We start from the raw sequence: 17,501 nt of genomic DNA, 5'->3' as shown, positions 1-17,501 counted from the left end.
CTTTAAAGTCACATAAAAGAAATTGTAGGAGCACCCTCTGGTGGTGATTTCTTTTAAAGTAATTTAAAACAATAGTTTGCAGGTTGTGACATTGAGTTTGTTAATATGATTACTTTTATTTGTATATCATAAAGCTCATACCAGCTTCCATTAGGCTGAGCAAAGGATTTATTTTCTGTTGCAACTGAAAGATTTTCTGGCATACATTGGATACTCAAGAAATAATATATTCTATAAACGAACAGAGTAGTTTTGTGTGTGTGCGCGCGCACGCTAGAATGTTTATTTTGGCTCAGTTCATATAGAGGGAAATGGGGGGAGATGTTTGACAGAGGACGGAGGGCATGAGGTGGAATCTCCCCTAACGTGCACATTGTGAGGGTGTATAACACACCCCATGGGTGAGGGGCTCTTCTAGAAATATCACTTTACTCTGGAACTGAGAACAATGTAATCTAAAAATGATATACTCATTAATTTGAAAAAAAAAAACTAAAAAAAAAAGAAGAAGAAAGAAAGCTTTTGGGCTTCTAAGAGCAGCCTTCACTCCTAGTTAACAGAGACATCCATAGTCAACCAATGACCAGGTGAGGACATTCATAGCAGGGTGACCTGTGATGGCTCACAGCTAAAGCAGCAAATATGCCCCTCCAGCAGATTGGGTAAAGGGTAGTGCATTCCACTGGCAGAAAGTAACCAGCCACTGCTCTGGGCCCTCTGGCCCCTGAGATCTTCAGGGCTGTGCAGGCGCAACTCCCTATAAATCCAGTAGGGACCTAGAGCCTGAGACTTTTTTGTCCACAAAGTCATCCCCCTCTTGGTGCCCAGATGTGGTGATGGAGACCAAGGAGATCTGGGAGGGAATCTTGGGATGAGAGGAGCTCAGAGATATCAGGTAATTGCGGAATGTCTGCTGAGAAGTCGCAGGCATAAGGGCTCTGGGACCACAGTGGGCTTCAGTCTGGGTCTGGGGCAGCCCCTGAGAATAGGCCTGAGTCTGAGGTTGTGCTTGGACCTGAAAATGGGCCTAGGAATGGACCTGAAGTTATGCCTGGACCTGGGAATGGTCTTGAACCTGGGAATGGGCCTGGGCTTGGACCTGCCATGGGGCCTGGGGCAGTAGGGACGCCCTCCTGGATGCTCTATCCTGGGTGCTGTATCTTGGGTGCCCCCAGGCCTGGTGGAGGCTGAAATTGGTGGTGGCTTCTGCTGCTTGGAAGATTCCTGGGGTGCTGGACAGAAGAGAGCACAGGAAACCTGGGCCGTGCAGAAACATGGGGCGGCTAGTGCCGGGGACATAGGCCCTGAGGAAGATGGGTGCAGCCCAGGCTCCTAGGGCTTCTTGGCCATGACCTCCGCAGCCTCGATACCCAGGTGGTTCTTGGCAGATCTGCTCCCGAGACTGTTTGGCCCTGCGGTTCTTAAACCACACCTGCACTTGGTACTCCTGCAGGTTGAGTTGTTTTTGCCAGGGCTTTGGTGGTCCTGGTGGTTGGGGTACTTTTTCGTCTCAGAATGTTTTTCTAGCTCCCTCTGCTGTTCTTTGGTGTAGCAGGTGCACTCCCAACTCTGCCTCCTCGGGATATCTGAAGGCAGTGGGATGCCTTGGGAATCATTATTATCTTTCATGTTGCTCCTGCTGTGTCCAGAACATCAGAATAGTTAGTTTTTGATTAAAGTTGTTTTTTTGAGACAGAGTTTTACTTTACTTTAATTTTTTTTCAGCCTTGGTCAATGTGGCCAGCGCCCTAACCACTGAGCATGGATGCCTAGTCTAATTTAATTTTATTGTTTGGTCACCCTGAGTAGAGTGCTGTGGCATCATCATAGCTCATAGCAAACTCAAACTCTTGGGCTCAAGAGATTCTCTTGCCTCAGCCTCCTGAGTAACTGGGACTACAGGCGCCCACCACAATGCTTGGCTAGTTTTTCTATTTTTAGTAGAGAAGGAGTCTTGCTTTTGCTCAGGCTGGTCTCAAACTCCTGAGCTCAGTCAGTCACCCATGGCCTCCCAGAGTGCTAGGATTATAGGAGTGAGCCATCACACCCAACCTAGGAGTTTTAATAGGAGAAGATAGGAACCCTTTGTACAGCTTTCTGGAAAAAAAATGTATATAGCTTGACTTTTGATAAAACACATAGTTTTAGTTAGAAAATGTAATGGTGATGATTGAGCTAGCTGTTAGTAGGCAGTTATGATGTGATCACAAGGTCAGAGTCTAGCTTTAGATTGATGGAGTCCTGTTGTGGGTAGACAGTGAAAATTGTTGGAGAGGTGCCAGGGTGAGGCTGTGAATTTGAGGTGAGCCATAAGGGTGGCTTCCTTGTCCTTCTCAAGTCTAACCTAAGGATGTAGACAGCACTGTTCTGGAGGGAAGTATTCTAGAATCTAGGCCATCGGTATTGGGCTGGGAGGAGGAGGGATTTCCTGGGAAAGTTCTTGAGAATCAGTCCACAGGGGCCTGTGCAGCTCCAGTCCTCCTCAGACCCTTCTCCTCTGCAGGGCACTCCGGGCCGCTGAGGCATCTTGCCTGCCCCCTAGCACTGCACAGCTGGTACTTGGAGTTACTTATCCTTCCAAGCAATTTTTTCAACTTATTATCTGAAACCTATGTAAAAGTTGCAAGAACAGGACAGTGAAAATAACCTTCACTTAGATTCATCAATGTTTGACATCTTACTATATTTGCTTTTTCTTTCTCTATAAACGTATACATTATTTTATTTTTGGGTTTTTATTTTTGCTAAGTCATTGACAATAAGTGACAGATATTATACTCTTTGACTCCTAATATTTCAGTATCTCCCTTTTTCTTTTTTGAGACAGTCTTAGTTTTGCCCTTAGTAGAGTGCTGTGGCATCACAGCTCACAGCAACCTCCAACTCCTGGGCTTAAGTGATTCTCTTGCCTCAGCCTCCCGAGTAGCTGGGACTACAGGCACCTGCTACAATGCCTGGTCATTTTTAGAGATGGGGGTCTCTCTCTGGCTCAGGCTGGTCTCGAATCTGTGAGGCAGTACACCCACGTTAGCCCCCCAGAGTACTAGGATTACAGAGGCATGAGTCACCATGCCCGGCCTTGCCTAGTAATTTTCAAAGACCAGAAAAATGTTTGTTTTGAGACAGAGTCTCACTCTGCTACAGTGCTGCAGTGTCAGCCTAGCTCAGAGCAACCTTACATTCCTGGGTTGAAGAGATCCTTCTGCCTCAGCCTCCTGAGTATCTCTATTTTTAGAGATGAGGTCTTGCTCTGGCTCATACTGGTCTTGAACCTGTGAGCTCAGGGCAATCCACCCGCCTCGGCCTCCAGAGTGCTAGGATTACAGGTGCACGCCACTGTGCTTAACCTTACTCTGTTCTTTTTTGTTTTTGAGATAGAGTCTCAAGCTGTCACTCTGGGTAAAGGGTCGTGATGTCATAGCTCATCGCAACCTCCAACTCTAGCTCAAGCGATCCTTTTCCCTTCATTTGGGGGCCTTGTCCTCCATGCCCTATCGCCTGTGTCTGTGTGACGTGTGCTAGCTGCTGTGCCCCACAGCTCTTACTAAGTGTCTGTCCGCTGTCACTCAGTCTTTCCCTCTGACACAGGTGGCCCGGGAGAGTGGCCCACCCCACATGAAGAACTTTGTGACCAAGGTTTCAGTTGGGGAGTTCGTGGGGGAAGGTGAAGGGAAAAGCAAGAAGATTTCAAAGAAAAACGCGGCGATAGCTGTTCTTGAGGAGCTGAAGAAGTTGCCGCCCCTGCCAGCAGTCGAGCGAGTGAAGCCTAGAATCAAAAAGAAAACAAAACCCATAGCCAAAGTAAGATCTTTTCTGAACGAAGAGCGTTTTTATTTCCCATAGATGGTTGGGGTGGTTAGAAGGCTGGTAGCTGTCCCCAGGGTGAAAGGGGACATGCTGCCTGCCAAACCTGGTAAACCATTTATAGCTGCCATAAGACCCACAGGTTAGGTACAGATAAGGACATGTGTCAGTTCAGTAGAAGTACCTGCAGACACCCACACACATGGGCAGGGGTTGCTTATCGCAACCCCATGATTGCAGTGAGGAGCAGGGCTGGACTGAAAGGTCTGTGTGGAGAGCATGTGGGTACATCACAGTGCCCACATCTCAGTGACTGCCATGCTTCCTGAAGGTGGGAGAGACCCGTGCTGGACTGTAGGCCCCTGACTGCCTTCTTTGGGAATTTTGAGTTGCATTAAGGGACCTATCAAAACATACTGATCCCTTCTCTATCCCTAGAAAGTGGACAGGACTCCATTTGGGGACATTTATGAGTGCTAGGGTCTGCTTTGATTCTCAGTATACATGGTTTCATGTCATATCAACATCTAAATTTTTCTTACAGAAAAGTGATATACTGTATGTAGGCTTGTAGTTTCCTTTTTTACTTAATATAACCTGAAAATCACTCCTGATCAGTGGACTGAGCGAGGATTCCTTGGCACAGAAGTTGGCCATCAGGAAGTAACTATGGGATTTTTAGCTTTTTCTTTCCATATGGTGTCAGTATGAGCTTTTTTGTTTTTCTCTCCCATGGCTTCTGGATTTTGAGTCCTTATTAAGTAAGCTCAGGGAACCTATCATACAGACTTTTGGGGCATTTTAAGGAATAGTGTTTTTTATTCTTTTCTATTTATTGTCATATGTTAACATTTTTTAAAAAAGCCAAGTGTTGCAATTAATGCTTGCCAGTTCTAGTGAAATGTTGATGTTGGCTTGCTAAGACCTTAAAATCACCTCAGAGGGCGGCACCTGTGGCTCAGCAAGCAGGGTGCTGGCCCCATATACCAAGGGTGGCGGGTTCAAACCTGGCCCCAGCCAAACTGCAACAAAAAAAAAAATAACCAGACATTGTGGTGGGCGCCTGTAGTCTCAGCTACTCGGGAGGCTGAGGCAAGACAATAGCTTAAGCCCTGGAGTTGGAGGTTGCTGTGAGCTGCAGCACTCTACCAAGGGCGATAAAGTGAGACTCTTGTCTCTTTAAAAAAAAAAAAAGAAAATCACCTCAGAACAACCATAGAATATCATAAAGCATCTTTTAATTTTGTTTATTCATTTATTCATTTAAGATAATCTCATGGTAGAGTGCCATGGCCACAGTTCACAGCAACCTCAAACTCTTGACCTTAAGCGATTCTCTTGCCTCAGCCTCCCAAGTAACTGGACTACAGGTGCCCACCACAATGCCCAGCTATTTTTTGTTGTTGTTGTTGCAGTTGTCATTGTTGTTTTAGCTGGCCCAGGCCAGGTTTGAACCCTTCACCCTCGGTGTGTGTGGCTGGCACCCTGCCAACTGAGCTATGGGTGCCCCATCTTTTAATTTTAAAAGATTAACTTTAAAAAATCTGCGTAATTCTAAGCCATTAGATCAACAGAAAATCTTTCATCTCCTATCATATTCTGACCTCTGAATTGGCCAAGTCCTTCCTATGAATTGCATGGCACAGAGTTTCTGTATTCTTGGTTCCTCAGCCACAAACAGGCCCAGAATATGGCCAGGGGATAAATCCGATTAGCAGACTGGCCCAGATCCAGCAGGCAAAGAAGGAGAAGGAGCCGGAGTACATGCTCCTCACGGAGCGAGGCCTCCCACGCCGCAGGGAGTTCGTGATGCAGGTGGGTCTGCGTGGGGCGTGGCAGCCCTTCTTCTGATCATGTCAGTCTCAGGGTCTGATCAAGGTCCAAGGGCCAGACACCTTGCCATCAAAGGTTATCCTTATCTGACAACTTAGAAACATGCCCTGGTCTGTGTACCACAGGGACCCCCGTGTGCACAGGTGGGAATGTGAACACATGACGACAGAATTTTGCAGAGTGTTGGGATGATATTGTGGGTGAATTTCATTGCCTGTTGGAGGTTTATGATATTATTTTCCTTTTTTTTTTTTTTCTGGCCGGGGCTGGGTTTGAACCCGCCACCTCCGGCATACGGGGCCGGCGCCATACTCCTTTGAGCCACAGGCGCCTTTTTTCTTTTTCTGAGACAGAGTCTCACTATGTCGCCCTCGGTAGAGTCCCGTGGTGTCACAGTTCACAGCAACCACCAATTATTGGGCTTAAGTGATCCTCTTGCCTCAGCCTACCAAGTAGCTGGGACTACAGGCGCCCGCCACAGTGCCTGGCTATTTTTTTTTTTTTGGTTATTGTTGTTTGGGAGTCCCAGGCTGGATTTGAACCTGTCAACTCCCGTGTATGTGGCTGGCGCCCCAGCCGCTGAGCTATAGGAGCCAAGCCAATATTTAGTATTTTTTTTTTAAAGATAGAGCCTCAAGCTGTCGCCCTGGGTAGAGTGCTATGGCATCACAGCTCACAGCAACCTCCAACTCCTGAGCTCAAGCGAGTCTCCTGCCTCCACCTCCCAAATAGCTGGGACTACAGGCGCCCGCCACAATGCCTGGCTATTTTTTTTGGTTGCAGCTGTCGTTTGGCGGGCCTGGACTGGATTTGAACCTGTCAGCTCAGGCGTATGTGGCTGGTGCCTTAGCCACTTGAGCCACAGGCCCCGAGCCAATATTTAGTATTTTTATTGTATAGTAAATGTAATATGTCCGTGTGACAATCACCAGGCTGGTCTCGAATCTGTGAGGCAGTACACCCACGTTAGCCTCCCAGAGTACTAGGATTACAGAGGCATGAGTCACCATGCCCGGCCTTGCCTAGTAATTTTCAAAGACCAGAAAAATGTTTGTTTTGAGACAGAGTCTCACTCTGCTACAGTGCTGCAGTGTCAGCCTAGCTCACAGCAACCTTACATTCCTGGGTTGAAGAGATCCTTCTGCCTCAGCCTCCTGAGTAGCTGGGACTACAGGCATGTACTACTGTGCTCCACTCATTTTTCTTTTTTTAGTAGAGATGGGAGTCTCATCTTGCTCAGGCTGGTCTCAAACTCCTGAGATCAAGCAATATTCCTGCCTCGGCCTCTCAGAGTGCTAGGATTACAGGCATGAGCCTGGCCTGTTGCAGTGTTTTCTACTGGTTACAGTGTAATCGCTATAGATTTCACATGCTTCTAAGCTTAAATCGCATTAAGCGTGTTACTAGCTTTTTCTCCATCATTTTAAGTTTAGAGTTAGAAATCAGTAAATAACTTAATCTTTGATATGCAGCATGTACAGATTTGTAGGGTACCAGTACTGTTACCATGGCTGACTTTAGGCAGAGCAACAGTCTGAACATCGAGTTGGGGAGAGATGTGCAGGAGCACCACCATGTCGTGTGTCCCAGCAGAAACACCACGGAAGGACAGAACCTCCAGAGCATGAAAATTATAAAAGATACTCAGACCATTGCCTCCCGTTGTTAAAATAATTACAAGTCTGTATAATTAAATGTTTAATAATGGCTATGTGTAACAGCCAGCTCTCCAAATTCCTGAATATTTAACAGTCAGATCTCAGATGGGACTGGGCCAGCTCCAGGCATCACCCTTGAGCCTTTTAGCTTCTGACCATTGCTGAGTTCTTTTGCTGACACATCAATTCTTCCCTTGTCTTTACTCTGAAGGTTTAAGCACTGGTTTGTATGTTGACTTCTTTATGTAGGTGAAGGTTGGAAACCACACTGCAGAAGGATCAGGCACTAATAAGAAGGTGGCCAAACGCAATGCAGCTGAGAACATGCTGGAGATTCTTGGTTTCAAAGTCCCGCAGGCGCAGCCCACCAAACCAGCACTGAAGTCAGAGGAGAAGGTGACTGCTTGGGCTCTTACATAAGATGGTCTTCTTGCTTCACCCTAGGGAGCTCTGGCATTTCCGGGGCAAGCTTCGGGGCCAGGCTTCCTCCTTCTGGCAGTAAAGTAACCCTGCCAAGCACCATCTTATCCATTTGGACCATTATAATGTGCTCAGAGGAGACTTGCTTGTCGAGGATGGCTCTGGGTTAAATTGTTATTTTTAAATCTTTGCAGTATAAGGTTGCTTTGTGGAGGGCAGCTTGTTTCTCGTTGGAGTTGGGTCAAATGCATAGTTTAGGTTTATGATTTTCCTTATGTGAAATGAATGCCAGATGTAAATAATTGCCTGTTGAAAAATTCACTTGGGCCAGGAGTGATAAATAGAACTTTAGCAGAATCCATGGATGACTTTGTTTCTAATCACTGAGTGGTCCTGTTGGGATAAACTTGAAATCCGGACTGATTCATTCATGTCTAATAGTCGTATTGAAATGATGTCAGCTGTGGCCACAGTTAATGCTTTGGGACCCCACTGGCATAGATCCTAGACTGGCTTTTGGGGTTTTCGTTTTAAAACCTTGTTCGGAGATTCATAAGGATCATCCTTATTTGTTAGAAAGGAGACCTTGTGCTTGATATTCTTACAGCATTTTCTTCCTATGTGTGTTACTTTGGAAATATCACCTTATCTTTTAATTGGATATAAGATTCTTTTTTTTTTTTGGATATAAGATTCTTGATTTATAATTAGCTTCAGTCTAAAAGCTTCTTCCCATGTTAGTGGGCTCTACCAATCTGGCATCCTCCTCTGGTTAAATGTTTCTCTGTCTTCCTGTGAGGGCAGAGGCTCCTCATTCTCAGGTCGATGTAGTTTGTCAGATGCTCTTGGTGGAAAGGCTGGTGTGGGTGAGGGGGGTGGGTTCACTGGGAGAAAGGCATGTGTCAGGGTGGCGTATGCATACCAGGGCTCAGGCTTTTCTGCCAGTGGCATTAACTGATGCTGGTTGGAGTTTGCAGTTTTAGTTAGCAGGAACTGATTTCTCAATTATTTATGTTCATGGATTGTTTTTTTTTTTTTTTAAAGACACCAGTAAAGAAACCAGGGGATGGAAGAAAAGTAACATTTTTTGAACCTAGCTCTGGGGATGAAAATGGAACTAGTAAGTGTGATCTTAACGTTGTCTTAATGTGTTTGTGCCTCTGGGGTTTGCGTGGTTCCCAATTAACAGTAAGACCTGGATGGGTCAGTGACTCCCACACGCAGTGTCTGCATCTGTGTCACTGCTGCTGCGTGTACCCACGAGAGGGCTGGTGGTGGGAGGAGGGGTCAGAGTTACAGCGTCTTTCCAGGCAGTGGATGTGGATTGGTGTTTGTCTGTCTGTGTGATAATAAATACCTTCCCCAGGTAATAAAGAGGATGAGTTTAGGATGCCTTATCTCAGCCATCAGCAGCTGCCTGCTGGAATTCTTCCCATGGTGCCTGAGGTCGCCCAGGCTGTAGGAGTCAGTCAAGGACATCACACCAAAGATTTCACCAGGGTAGCGCCAAATCCTGCCAAGGCTACGGTAACTGCCATGATAGCTCGAGAGTTGTTGTATGGGGGCACTTCGCCCACAGCCGAGACCATTTTAAAGAATAACATCTCTTCAGGCCACGTACCCCATGGACCTCTAACAAGACCCTCTGAGCAACTGGACTATCTCTCCAGAGTCCAGGGATTCCAGGTAATGCCCTGAGCTGTAAGTGCTGGACATTAGGAGTCATCTTTAGGCCCCTTGCAGGGAATGAGCTTTGCACCTTGTTTCTTAAGTTTTGTTTAGGGGATGGAAGGGGGAGGGAAGACAGGCACAGAAAGTATTGTAAGCGTATATAGTAAGAGAAAAAAGAGAAAATTCTTATCCTTTGGTAGTAACATTTTGTTTTATATATATATTATATATATATATATTTTTTTCCTTTTGCAGTTTCTTTTTGGCCAGGGCCAGGTTTCAACCTGTCACCTCCGGTATATGGGGCCAGTGCCCTACTCCTTTGAGCCACAGGCACCGCCCATTATTTTTTTTGTCTCACTATGTCACCCTCAGTAGAGTGCAGTGACATCACAGCTCACAGCCACCTCAAACTCTTGGGCTTACGTGATTCTCTTGCCTCACCCTCCCAAGTAGCTGGGACTACAGGTGCCTGCCACAACGCCTGGTTATTTTTTGTTTCAGTTGTCATTCATTGTTGTTTAGCAGGCCCGGGCTGGTTTCAAATCCACCCTACCCACTGAGCAATGGGCGCCACCTGGTAGTATCTTTTTTTTTTTGTAGAGAGTTTCACTTTATTGCCCATGGTAAAGTGCCGTGGCGTCACACAGCTCACAGCAACCTCCAACTCCTGGGCTTAGGTGATTCCCTTGCTTCAGCCTCCTGAGTAGCTGGGACTACAGGTGCCTGGCCCAACGCCCGGCTATTTTTTTGTTGTTGTTGTTGCAGTTTGGCCGGGCCGGGTTTGAACCTGCCACCCTCGGTATATGGGGCCGGTGCCCTGCCCACGGATCCACAGGCCTCACCTGGTAGTAACATTTTAAAATCTAAGCACGCTAAAAACAAAAGCCTCTAACCACTAGTAGTGGTTGAGAATTTGGATTTCAAAAAGAATAGATGTTGGTGCTTTCTGCCTAGTAGGAGGAGGATATGGCTACTTATAGCCCAGTGATTTTGAGTAAACATCTAGTTTCCTAAATAGTCTGGGCTGGGGCTCCTCAGCAGCAGTCCCCAACAGGGCAGGGTTGGTGTGGCCAGTCTGGCTGAGCTCAGTGAGAGAAGTGTTCTCCCTGTTTTTTGGGCCTGGAGCTATAGCTCTCCAGCCTGTTTGTACTCACTGCACTCTGCCCTGGCCTGAGATCTCTTTTCCCCCTTAGGTTGAATACAAAGACTTCCCCAAAAACAACAAGAACGAATTTGTATCTCTTATCAATTGCTCCTCTCAGCCGCCTCTGATCAGCCACGGTATCGGCAAGGATGTGGAGTCCTGCCACGATATGGTATGTCCCTGCTAGGCAAAGGGGTCAGTGAATTACTTTGTGTGGTTATGTGGAGTCTTCCCTTGTTCAGCTTGTTAAGGGCCCCGGGAAGATAGGAGGATTCTCCCATAGACCTTGAGAACGGTTGATAGTCTGTTTTTCTGAATTCTTTTTGTCTTAGTTGACTGGATCAATCTCTCACCCTATTGTTGGGCTTAGTCTGCCTTCCTTTTCCCATGCTCACTCACAGACTGTATTCACTTCTTTTCTTACCAGAACAAGGAATTATAGATTCACGTTCTGGCTGTTGTAGAAAGCCCCTTTCTTTGGTGTTCTGTTTCAGGATGAAATTGTGAGAAAACTGAGAAAAGGAATTGATGAAATTAAGTAAACTATGGCATATCACTTGATGAAATACAATGATGCATCCATCAGATTAATATCTGTACATAGACAGTTTAATAAGGAAAATATATGACGGGTTATTTGAAATCAGGATATAAAAATGTGTATAGTCTAGTTACTACAAGGTTTAAAAATACTAGAAGGAAATGCAAGTGATTCAGTGAGATAATCATGGTTAAGTTTTGTTTAATTAGTATTTTAAATTAAATATTTTATTTAGTGGGACCAGTTTTAAAATGTTAGAACCTATTTATTGGGAACAGGAGCTGTCACTTGCCTGTCCAGTGTCATGCCATGGCCCAAGCAGTGTCTGTGGTTTTACCTGTTTTTCCATTCCCACTAGGCTGCTCTCAACATTTTAAAGTTGCTGTCTGAGCTGGACCAACATAGTACAGAGATGCCAAGAACAGGAAACGGACCAGTGTCTGTGTGAGTGTGGTGCTGACTGTGGGGAACCCCTGCCCGAGTCACTTTCTGGCCCTTCCCTGTGAAAGGCTTCCACATTCTCTAGGCAGAGAGCTCTACTGTTTTGGTTTTTTAAAAATTTTGAATAGGTTACACATTCATTAATTCATAACTGTTATTTCACGAGGTGCAGTGACAATTTTGCCCTCACATAGTCTCCAACCCTCCCCCCAGAGTATATTTTTTGTTTCTTGTATGTCTTCCTGGTACTGTGTTTTTCTTTTTGAGACAGACTCTCAGTGTGTCGCTCTTGGTAGAGTGCAGTGGTGTCACAGCTCATAGCAATCTCAAACTCTTGGGCTTAAGTGATTCTCTTGCCTCAGCCTCCCAAGTAGCTGGGACTACAGGTGCCCGCCACAATGCCTGGCTATTTTTTTGTTGTAGTTGTTATTGTTGTTTAGCAGGCCCCAGTCTGGTTCGAATCCACCAGCCCCAGTGTGGCCAGCACCCTAGCCACTGAGCTACAGGTGCCGAGCCTGTACTTTTTTTTTGTTTGTTTTTGGAGACAGTCTCTGTCCCCTGGGTAGAGTGCTGTAGAGTCACAGCTCACAGCAACCTCAAACTTGGGATCAAGAGCTCCTTTGGCTCACCCTCTCAAGTAGCTAGGACTGCCTACCACAGTACCCAGCTAGTTTTTCTGTTTTTAGTAGAGATGGGGTCTCACTCTTGCTCACACTGTCTTGAAGTCCTGAACTGAAACAATCCAGTCTACCTGCCTCAGCCTCCCAGAGTGCTAGAATTATAGGCATGAGCCTTGTATGTTTTTTTTAATGCAGATATAGACGTGTTCCTTTCCTTCTTTTTCCTCCCAGAGATAACATACACACATCTTCGTTGCTGTTTTAATAGTGTATCTTACTTTAATCCAGTACTGGGGCCCATATATACTGTTGGACTTGTTCCTGTTAGCTAAATTCTTTTCATGTATAACATTAGCTTGTCTTGATGCTTCAAACCTGTTGTCATTTTAATTTTTCTTCCCTAAAGGTGTGGGAGGTGCTGAACTTTTTCTGGCCAGGAACCATTCATTATAAGATCCCAAAATATATACTGAAAATACTGAAACTGCTTTGAAAATTTGGAATTTCTGATACCTCCAGTGGGCCGAGAGACAGTGGGTAAAGAATGAGGGCAGCGGTGTGGTGAAGATGGAGACATTAAGGAGGTGGCCACGGCTGGGCTGGACCGTGCTGGGTTTATTGTGATGGCCGCTTTGTGAACAAGTGGTTCCCACACAGAAGCAGCTATTCCACCAGGAAACCAGCAGATCATGCCCTGGGCCCCCCAGTACTTGGTCTTTATTTTATTTTGCCGTGTGAAAGAAGAAACAGGAAACAGAAAGCATGACCCTTTCTCAAACTGGCTCACTTGCACTTTGGGACAAACCCTGGACAGCCACACCAGAGAGAGGCCTTAGACCGGCCCCAGACCTAAAAGCACCAGAGAAAATCAAATGCTTCTTACTCCGTGTAACCTAACTTTTCTAGCGTGCTATGGCCCCACCACCTCCCGTAGTACCCACATCATAACCACTGCTTTCTCTTAGTTTATTTTCTTTTGATTGATATGACACTATATAAAATTTTCATTTGAGAGTTGAGTCTCAATTGTATCTAGTTATTAGCACAGTTTGGAAACTTGTCTGAGACTGACTTTACCTGTTACCTAACCGGCAAAGATCATATCCATGTGTATGTGCTTAGACATTTTTATTTTATCGGACTAACCCAGGACTATTTCAGTGATGCAAATTGTGTGCCCTCTGGTTTAGCTGAAACAGTCCTGGACTTCTCAGAAACCTTGATGAAGTCTCCCACAGTTGTATAAATCGGACAATTTTAGGAATTTTAAACTTTAGGTGATCATTTGGTTCTTTTTCTATTTTATTTTTGTTAATACAACAGGACTAAAGAAATGAACTTTGATCTTTGTTTTAAAGATTATAAAAATTGTTGTCTACCCATATAGCTCTTGAGGACCTGTCACTACACTACAGGATATGATCTCCATGTAGTCCACATATATCTACAGATTGATTTTCCTTGAGTGCTTGATACTGTTAATTACATCTCCATGTAGCGCTGAAAAGAATGACCTATGTTTCCATATACAGCTGTGTTGCTTTTGATGTTGTGTTGTAGTACACAAAAATGTGTGCACTGAGGTTCTGCGTATGGTCCAGAAGAAAAGCCTGGTAGCCTTGCAAGTTCAGTACTGCTTCCATTCATTGTTTACGCTGGAATTTTTCTCCCCATGGAATGTAAGTAAAACTTAGTGTTTGTCACCAATAAATGGTAATACTAAATTTTTTTTGTTAATTTATTCTCAAATGACACTACTGCTACCTTGGTCCCCTCTCAACTTGCCCTCTACCCTTTTTTATTTTTAAGAAAATTTGTAATGCTTATGATTCCATATGGGCAAAAATCTGAAGATCTGAAATAACTTTATATCAAACTATTGATCAATAAACAGCTACTAATGAAGAATTTGGTCCTGTTGAGCAGTAACTCAAACACGGGAAGCTTGGTGTGGAGGGCCAGCACAGGGAAGCATCACTGCCTGTGAGGGTATGTGGCATTCAGACCTGATAATGCTCCCTAAAGACGTGACCTCTGAGAGTTAGGAGACTGCTGATACCCTTGGGAACTGTGGTGGCCATGCATGCTACTCTGGCTGAAGGGCAGGTGGGTTGGTTTCTGTTTTTGAATCATAAAAGAACTGGGAGAAGTTATAAGGGCTTTTGCACTATTTAGCTAGCTATGAATTAGACTACCTGAAAAACCAGAAGTGATCGAGTGGGGGGTTACAGAAAATGCTAAGGGTGAAAGAGAATTCAACATTTTGAGCATAGGCCAGGCACAGCCTATAAATCCTAGCACTCTTGAGAGGGTGAGGCCAAGGCGGGTGGATTGCTTGAGCTCAGGAGTTTGAGACCAGCCTGAGCAGGAACCTATTTCTACTGAAAATAGGAAAAAAAAAAAAACAGCCAGGAATGGTAGTACATGCCTGTAGTTCCAGATACTCTAAAGGCTGAGGCCAGAGGATCACTTGAGTTCGGGAGTTTGAGGTTGCCATAATCTATAATACCATGGCACTCTACCAAGGGTGACGAAAGAAAACATCTTGAGGATAAAAGCAGGAAAAAATGTCCTTACGTCTTAAAAAGGGTAGGGGAAGCAGGCACAGCAGCTCATGCCTGTAATTCCAGCAGTTCAAGGCCAGCCAGACTTGTCTCTACAAAAAATAGAAAAATTAGCCAGGTGGGGTGGTACACACCTGTAGTCCCACCTACTCAGTTAGGAGGCTGAGGCAGAAGGATCACTTGAGCCCAAGAGTTTGAGATTGCTGTGAGCTATGACAATGCCACTGCACTCTAGACACGTGGCAACAGAGCAAGACCTTTGTCTCAAAAATAAAGGGGAGCCGGCTCAGGGCCTGTAGTACAGTGGTTACGGCGCCAGCCACATACACTGGGGCTGGTGAGTTTGAACCCAGCCCAGCTAACCAATAATGACAAATCCAACAAAATATAGCCAGGCATTGTGGCAGGCACCTGTAGTCCCAGCTACTTGGGAGGCTGAGGCAAGTGAATCGCTTGAGCCCAAGAGTTTGAGGTTGCTGTGACACCACGGCACTCTACCGAGGGCGACCTAGTGAAACTGTCTCAAAAATAAAATAAAGGGGACTCACAAAGCACAGAAAACTGGTCATTCATGGAATGAAATGCAACCTACTTGGACAATATGAAATTGAAGATACAACAGAACCAACAGTTTATAGAGGTGGAAGGTATGAGAAGAGACCTTCACTGTCCACAGGGATGACTCAGGAGGTACTGATGGCAGAATGAGGTAAGACTAAGTTACAGATACTCCTCAATTTATAATGGAGTTATGTCCTGACCAAGTCACATGGTAAGTTGAAAATATTTTAAGTCAAAAATGCATTTAATACTTACTAAAACATTCAGTTAGCCTAGTCTACCTTAAATGTGCTGAGTGTGTTTATATTAGCTTATAGTTGGGCCAAATCATCTAACACAATTTTGTAATAAAATATTTGCTATCTCGTGTAATTTGTTGACTAGCCTGAAAGCTGAAAAACAATGGATGTTATGAACTTGAAGTGTGGTTCCTACTGCATGAGTAATTTCCACATCTTCACAAAGTCCACTTGTAAAGTGAACCATTTTAAGCCTGTGAACTATACTTAGTTCGCAGAGTATGAATAGCTAGTTTAAGCTAAATCTTCATTTTCCATAATTGAGTTAACAGATGTCTTGAGGGTTATCAAGGAAATAAGAAAGAAACCCCTCAAAGAACTAAAGTAGCACAAGTTGAGGGCACTACTTTCAAGAAAGGAAGTTGGGGGGGGGGTGCAGAAACTTGTTGCTCAGTTATAAACCCTATTTACTATAAACATTTTACCACATGCTTGTAATAGTTTGATTAAATATCAAACTGATTATGCCCCACAAGTAAAGAAATGAAATACCATGTTGACCCATAAAAATGGCAACAAAAGAAAAGTGCCTGGGGGAAAGACACAATTGCAAGAGGGACTTTGTAATCTGGTTTCTTGTACCCTCAATGAATCCCCAACAATAAAAAAGAAAAGTGCCCAGTATGGGTTGAGGTGTGCTACAGAAAATGATACAATCTTTGCATGAGATTAATTGGCCAATGAATTCCTTCAGAAAACAGGGATACAAAGGTTGGTAAGGATGTTCATCTGTAGAGTTGTCAACAAAATCAGAAAACCTCTAAGATATCTAACATAGTTATATATTATAATTTAGTAATATTCAAAAGATAACTCATATATATACACATTTGCTGATCTTTACCAAATGTTATTTAAAAAACATAAAATTATATATAGAATGATTTCAACTTTGGGGGAAAAAGGAAAATGAACCAAAATGTTTAAAGTAGGTAGAAATATGAATGACTTTTAATTTTTTTTGTATTTTCCAAGTTCCCCATAAAGAAAGCACATTTAAAATAAAAAATGTTATGTAAAAAGTCAATTTGTTTAAAGACATGATCAAATACCATGGATAATCATCAGTGGACCCAGTAAGATGCTCTCATAACAAACTTTGCAATGACTTTTCCCCTGTATGTAAAAATGCCCTGGGTGTGGGAGATTTGCCTAAGACTTGTCTCTATTATTTATTTATTAGTGGTTACTCTGTATTGAGTTCTCTGCTTAAGTACTCTACGTATATTATCTCATTCTTACAACCCCCCGAAGATGGATATTATAGAGATCAAGTCACTCGCTTACCTTCACAATCAGTGGCAGAGCTGTAATTCAGACCCATGTCTTCATACTTAACAGAAAATGGACACTGAGCTACTCATCACCACTTCTCAAAAAAACTTCCATCTACCGTATCATTAACTAAATCTTTGAAAGCCAGATATAAATACTGTCTTGGAAGATGGAATAAGAAGCTTCAACAGAAAGCAATTTCTAAAAATTTAGGGTACTGATCAACGAATTGTGGCAGAGTAAAGCAAACACAGATCTTCCTGTTTGGTATTGTAAAAGACACACATACTTGGCATTTACAAAGACAAACCATCCACTACTCAATCTTTTGAACTAAAGGGAGGAAAACATTCAGAACTTAATTAATCCTGAGTGTGAGATGCTGCATCAAGCATCCTTCAGGACAGTATCTGCTGTGCATTTACTTTAAATGTTCAACACCAGCTTTAAGTGAGTTGAGTATCAAACATACAGAAACCATCAGCACGGATTCCCTGCTTTCCAAGTATATTAAACTAGCTTAAAAACAGACTTCCAATTTCTTTTTTTTTTTGTAGAGACAGAGTCTCACTTTATGGCCCTCGGTAGAGTGCCGTGGCCTCACACAGCTCACAACAACCTCCAACTCCTGGGCTTAAGCGATTCTCTTGCCTCAGCCTCCCAAGTA

General features: G+C 44.1%; 1 protein-coding gene across 4 annotated transcripts in view; it reads left to right on the top strand.

Annotated features, from left to right (window-relative positions):
- The window catches only part of STAU1 (staufen double-stranded RNA binding protein 1), a 69,622-nt gene extending 55,763 nt beyond the window's left edge, over positions 1 to 13,859 (top strand). For 2 of the 4 annotated variants that reach the window (XM_053574527.1, XM_053574529.1), the window contains 8 exons: positions 3,571 to 3,801; positions 5,476 to 5,619; positions 7,545 to 7,691; positions 8,760 to 8,835; positions 9,082 to 9,401; positions 10,583 to 10,705; positions 11,433 to 11,518; positions 12,542 to 13,859. In XM_053574527.1, the coding sequence (XP_053430502.1) occupies positions 3,571 to 3,801; positions 5,476 to 5,619; positions 7,545 to 7,691; positions 8,760 to 8,835; positions 9,082 to 9,401; positions 10,583 to 10,705; positions 11,433 to 11,518; positions 12,542 to 12,557 (1,143 nt within the window). In that variant the 3' untranslated portion in view covers positions 12,558 to 13,859. The remainder of the gene's footprint in view (positions 1 to 3,570; positions 3,802 to 5,475; positions 5,620 to 7,544; positions 7,692 to 8,759; positions 8,836 to 9,081; positions 9,402 to 10,582; positions 10,706 to 11,432; positions 11,519 to 12,541) is intronic. The other 2 variants (XM_053574528.1, XM_053574530.1) reach the window with 1 other exon arrangement.
- The last annotated feature ends 3,642 nt before the right edge of the window (positions 13,860 to 17,501 follow it).

This window comes from Nycticebus coucang, chromosome 21, assembly GCF_027406575.1.
Source record: "Nycticebus coucang isolate mNycCou1 chromosome 21, mNycCou1.pri, whole genome shotgun sequence".
Classification (NCBI taxonomy): domain Eukaryota; kingdom Metazoa; phylum Chordata; class Mammalia; order Primates; family Lorisidae; genus Nycticebus; species Nycticebus coucang.
Note: the sequence above shows the minus strand (reverse complement) of the source record. Positions and strands in the feature narration are given on the sequence as shown.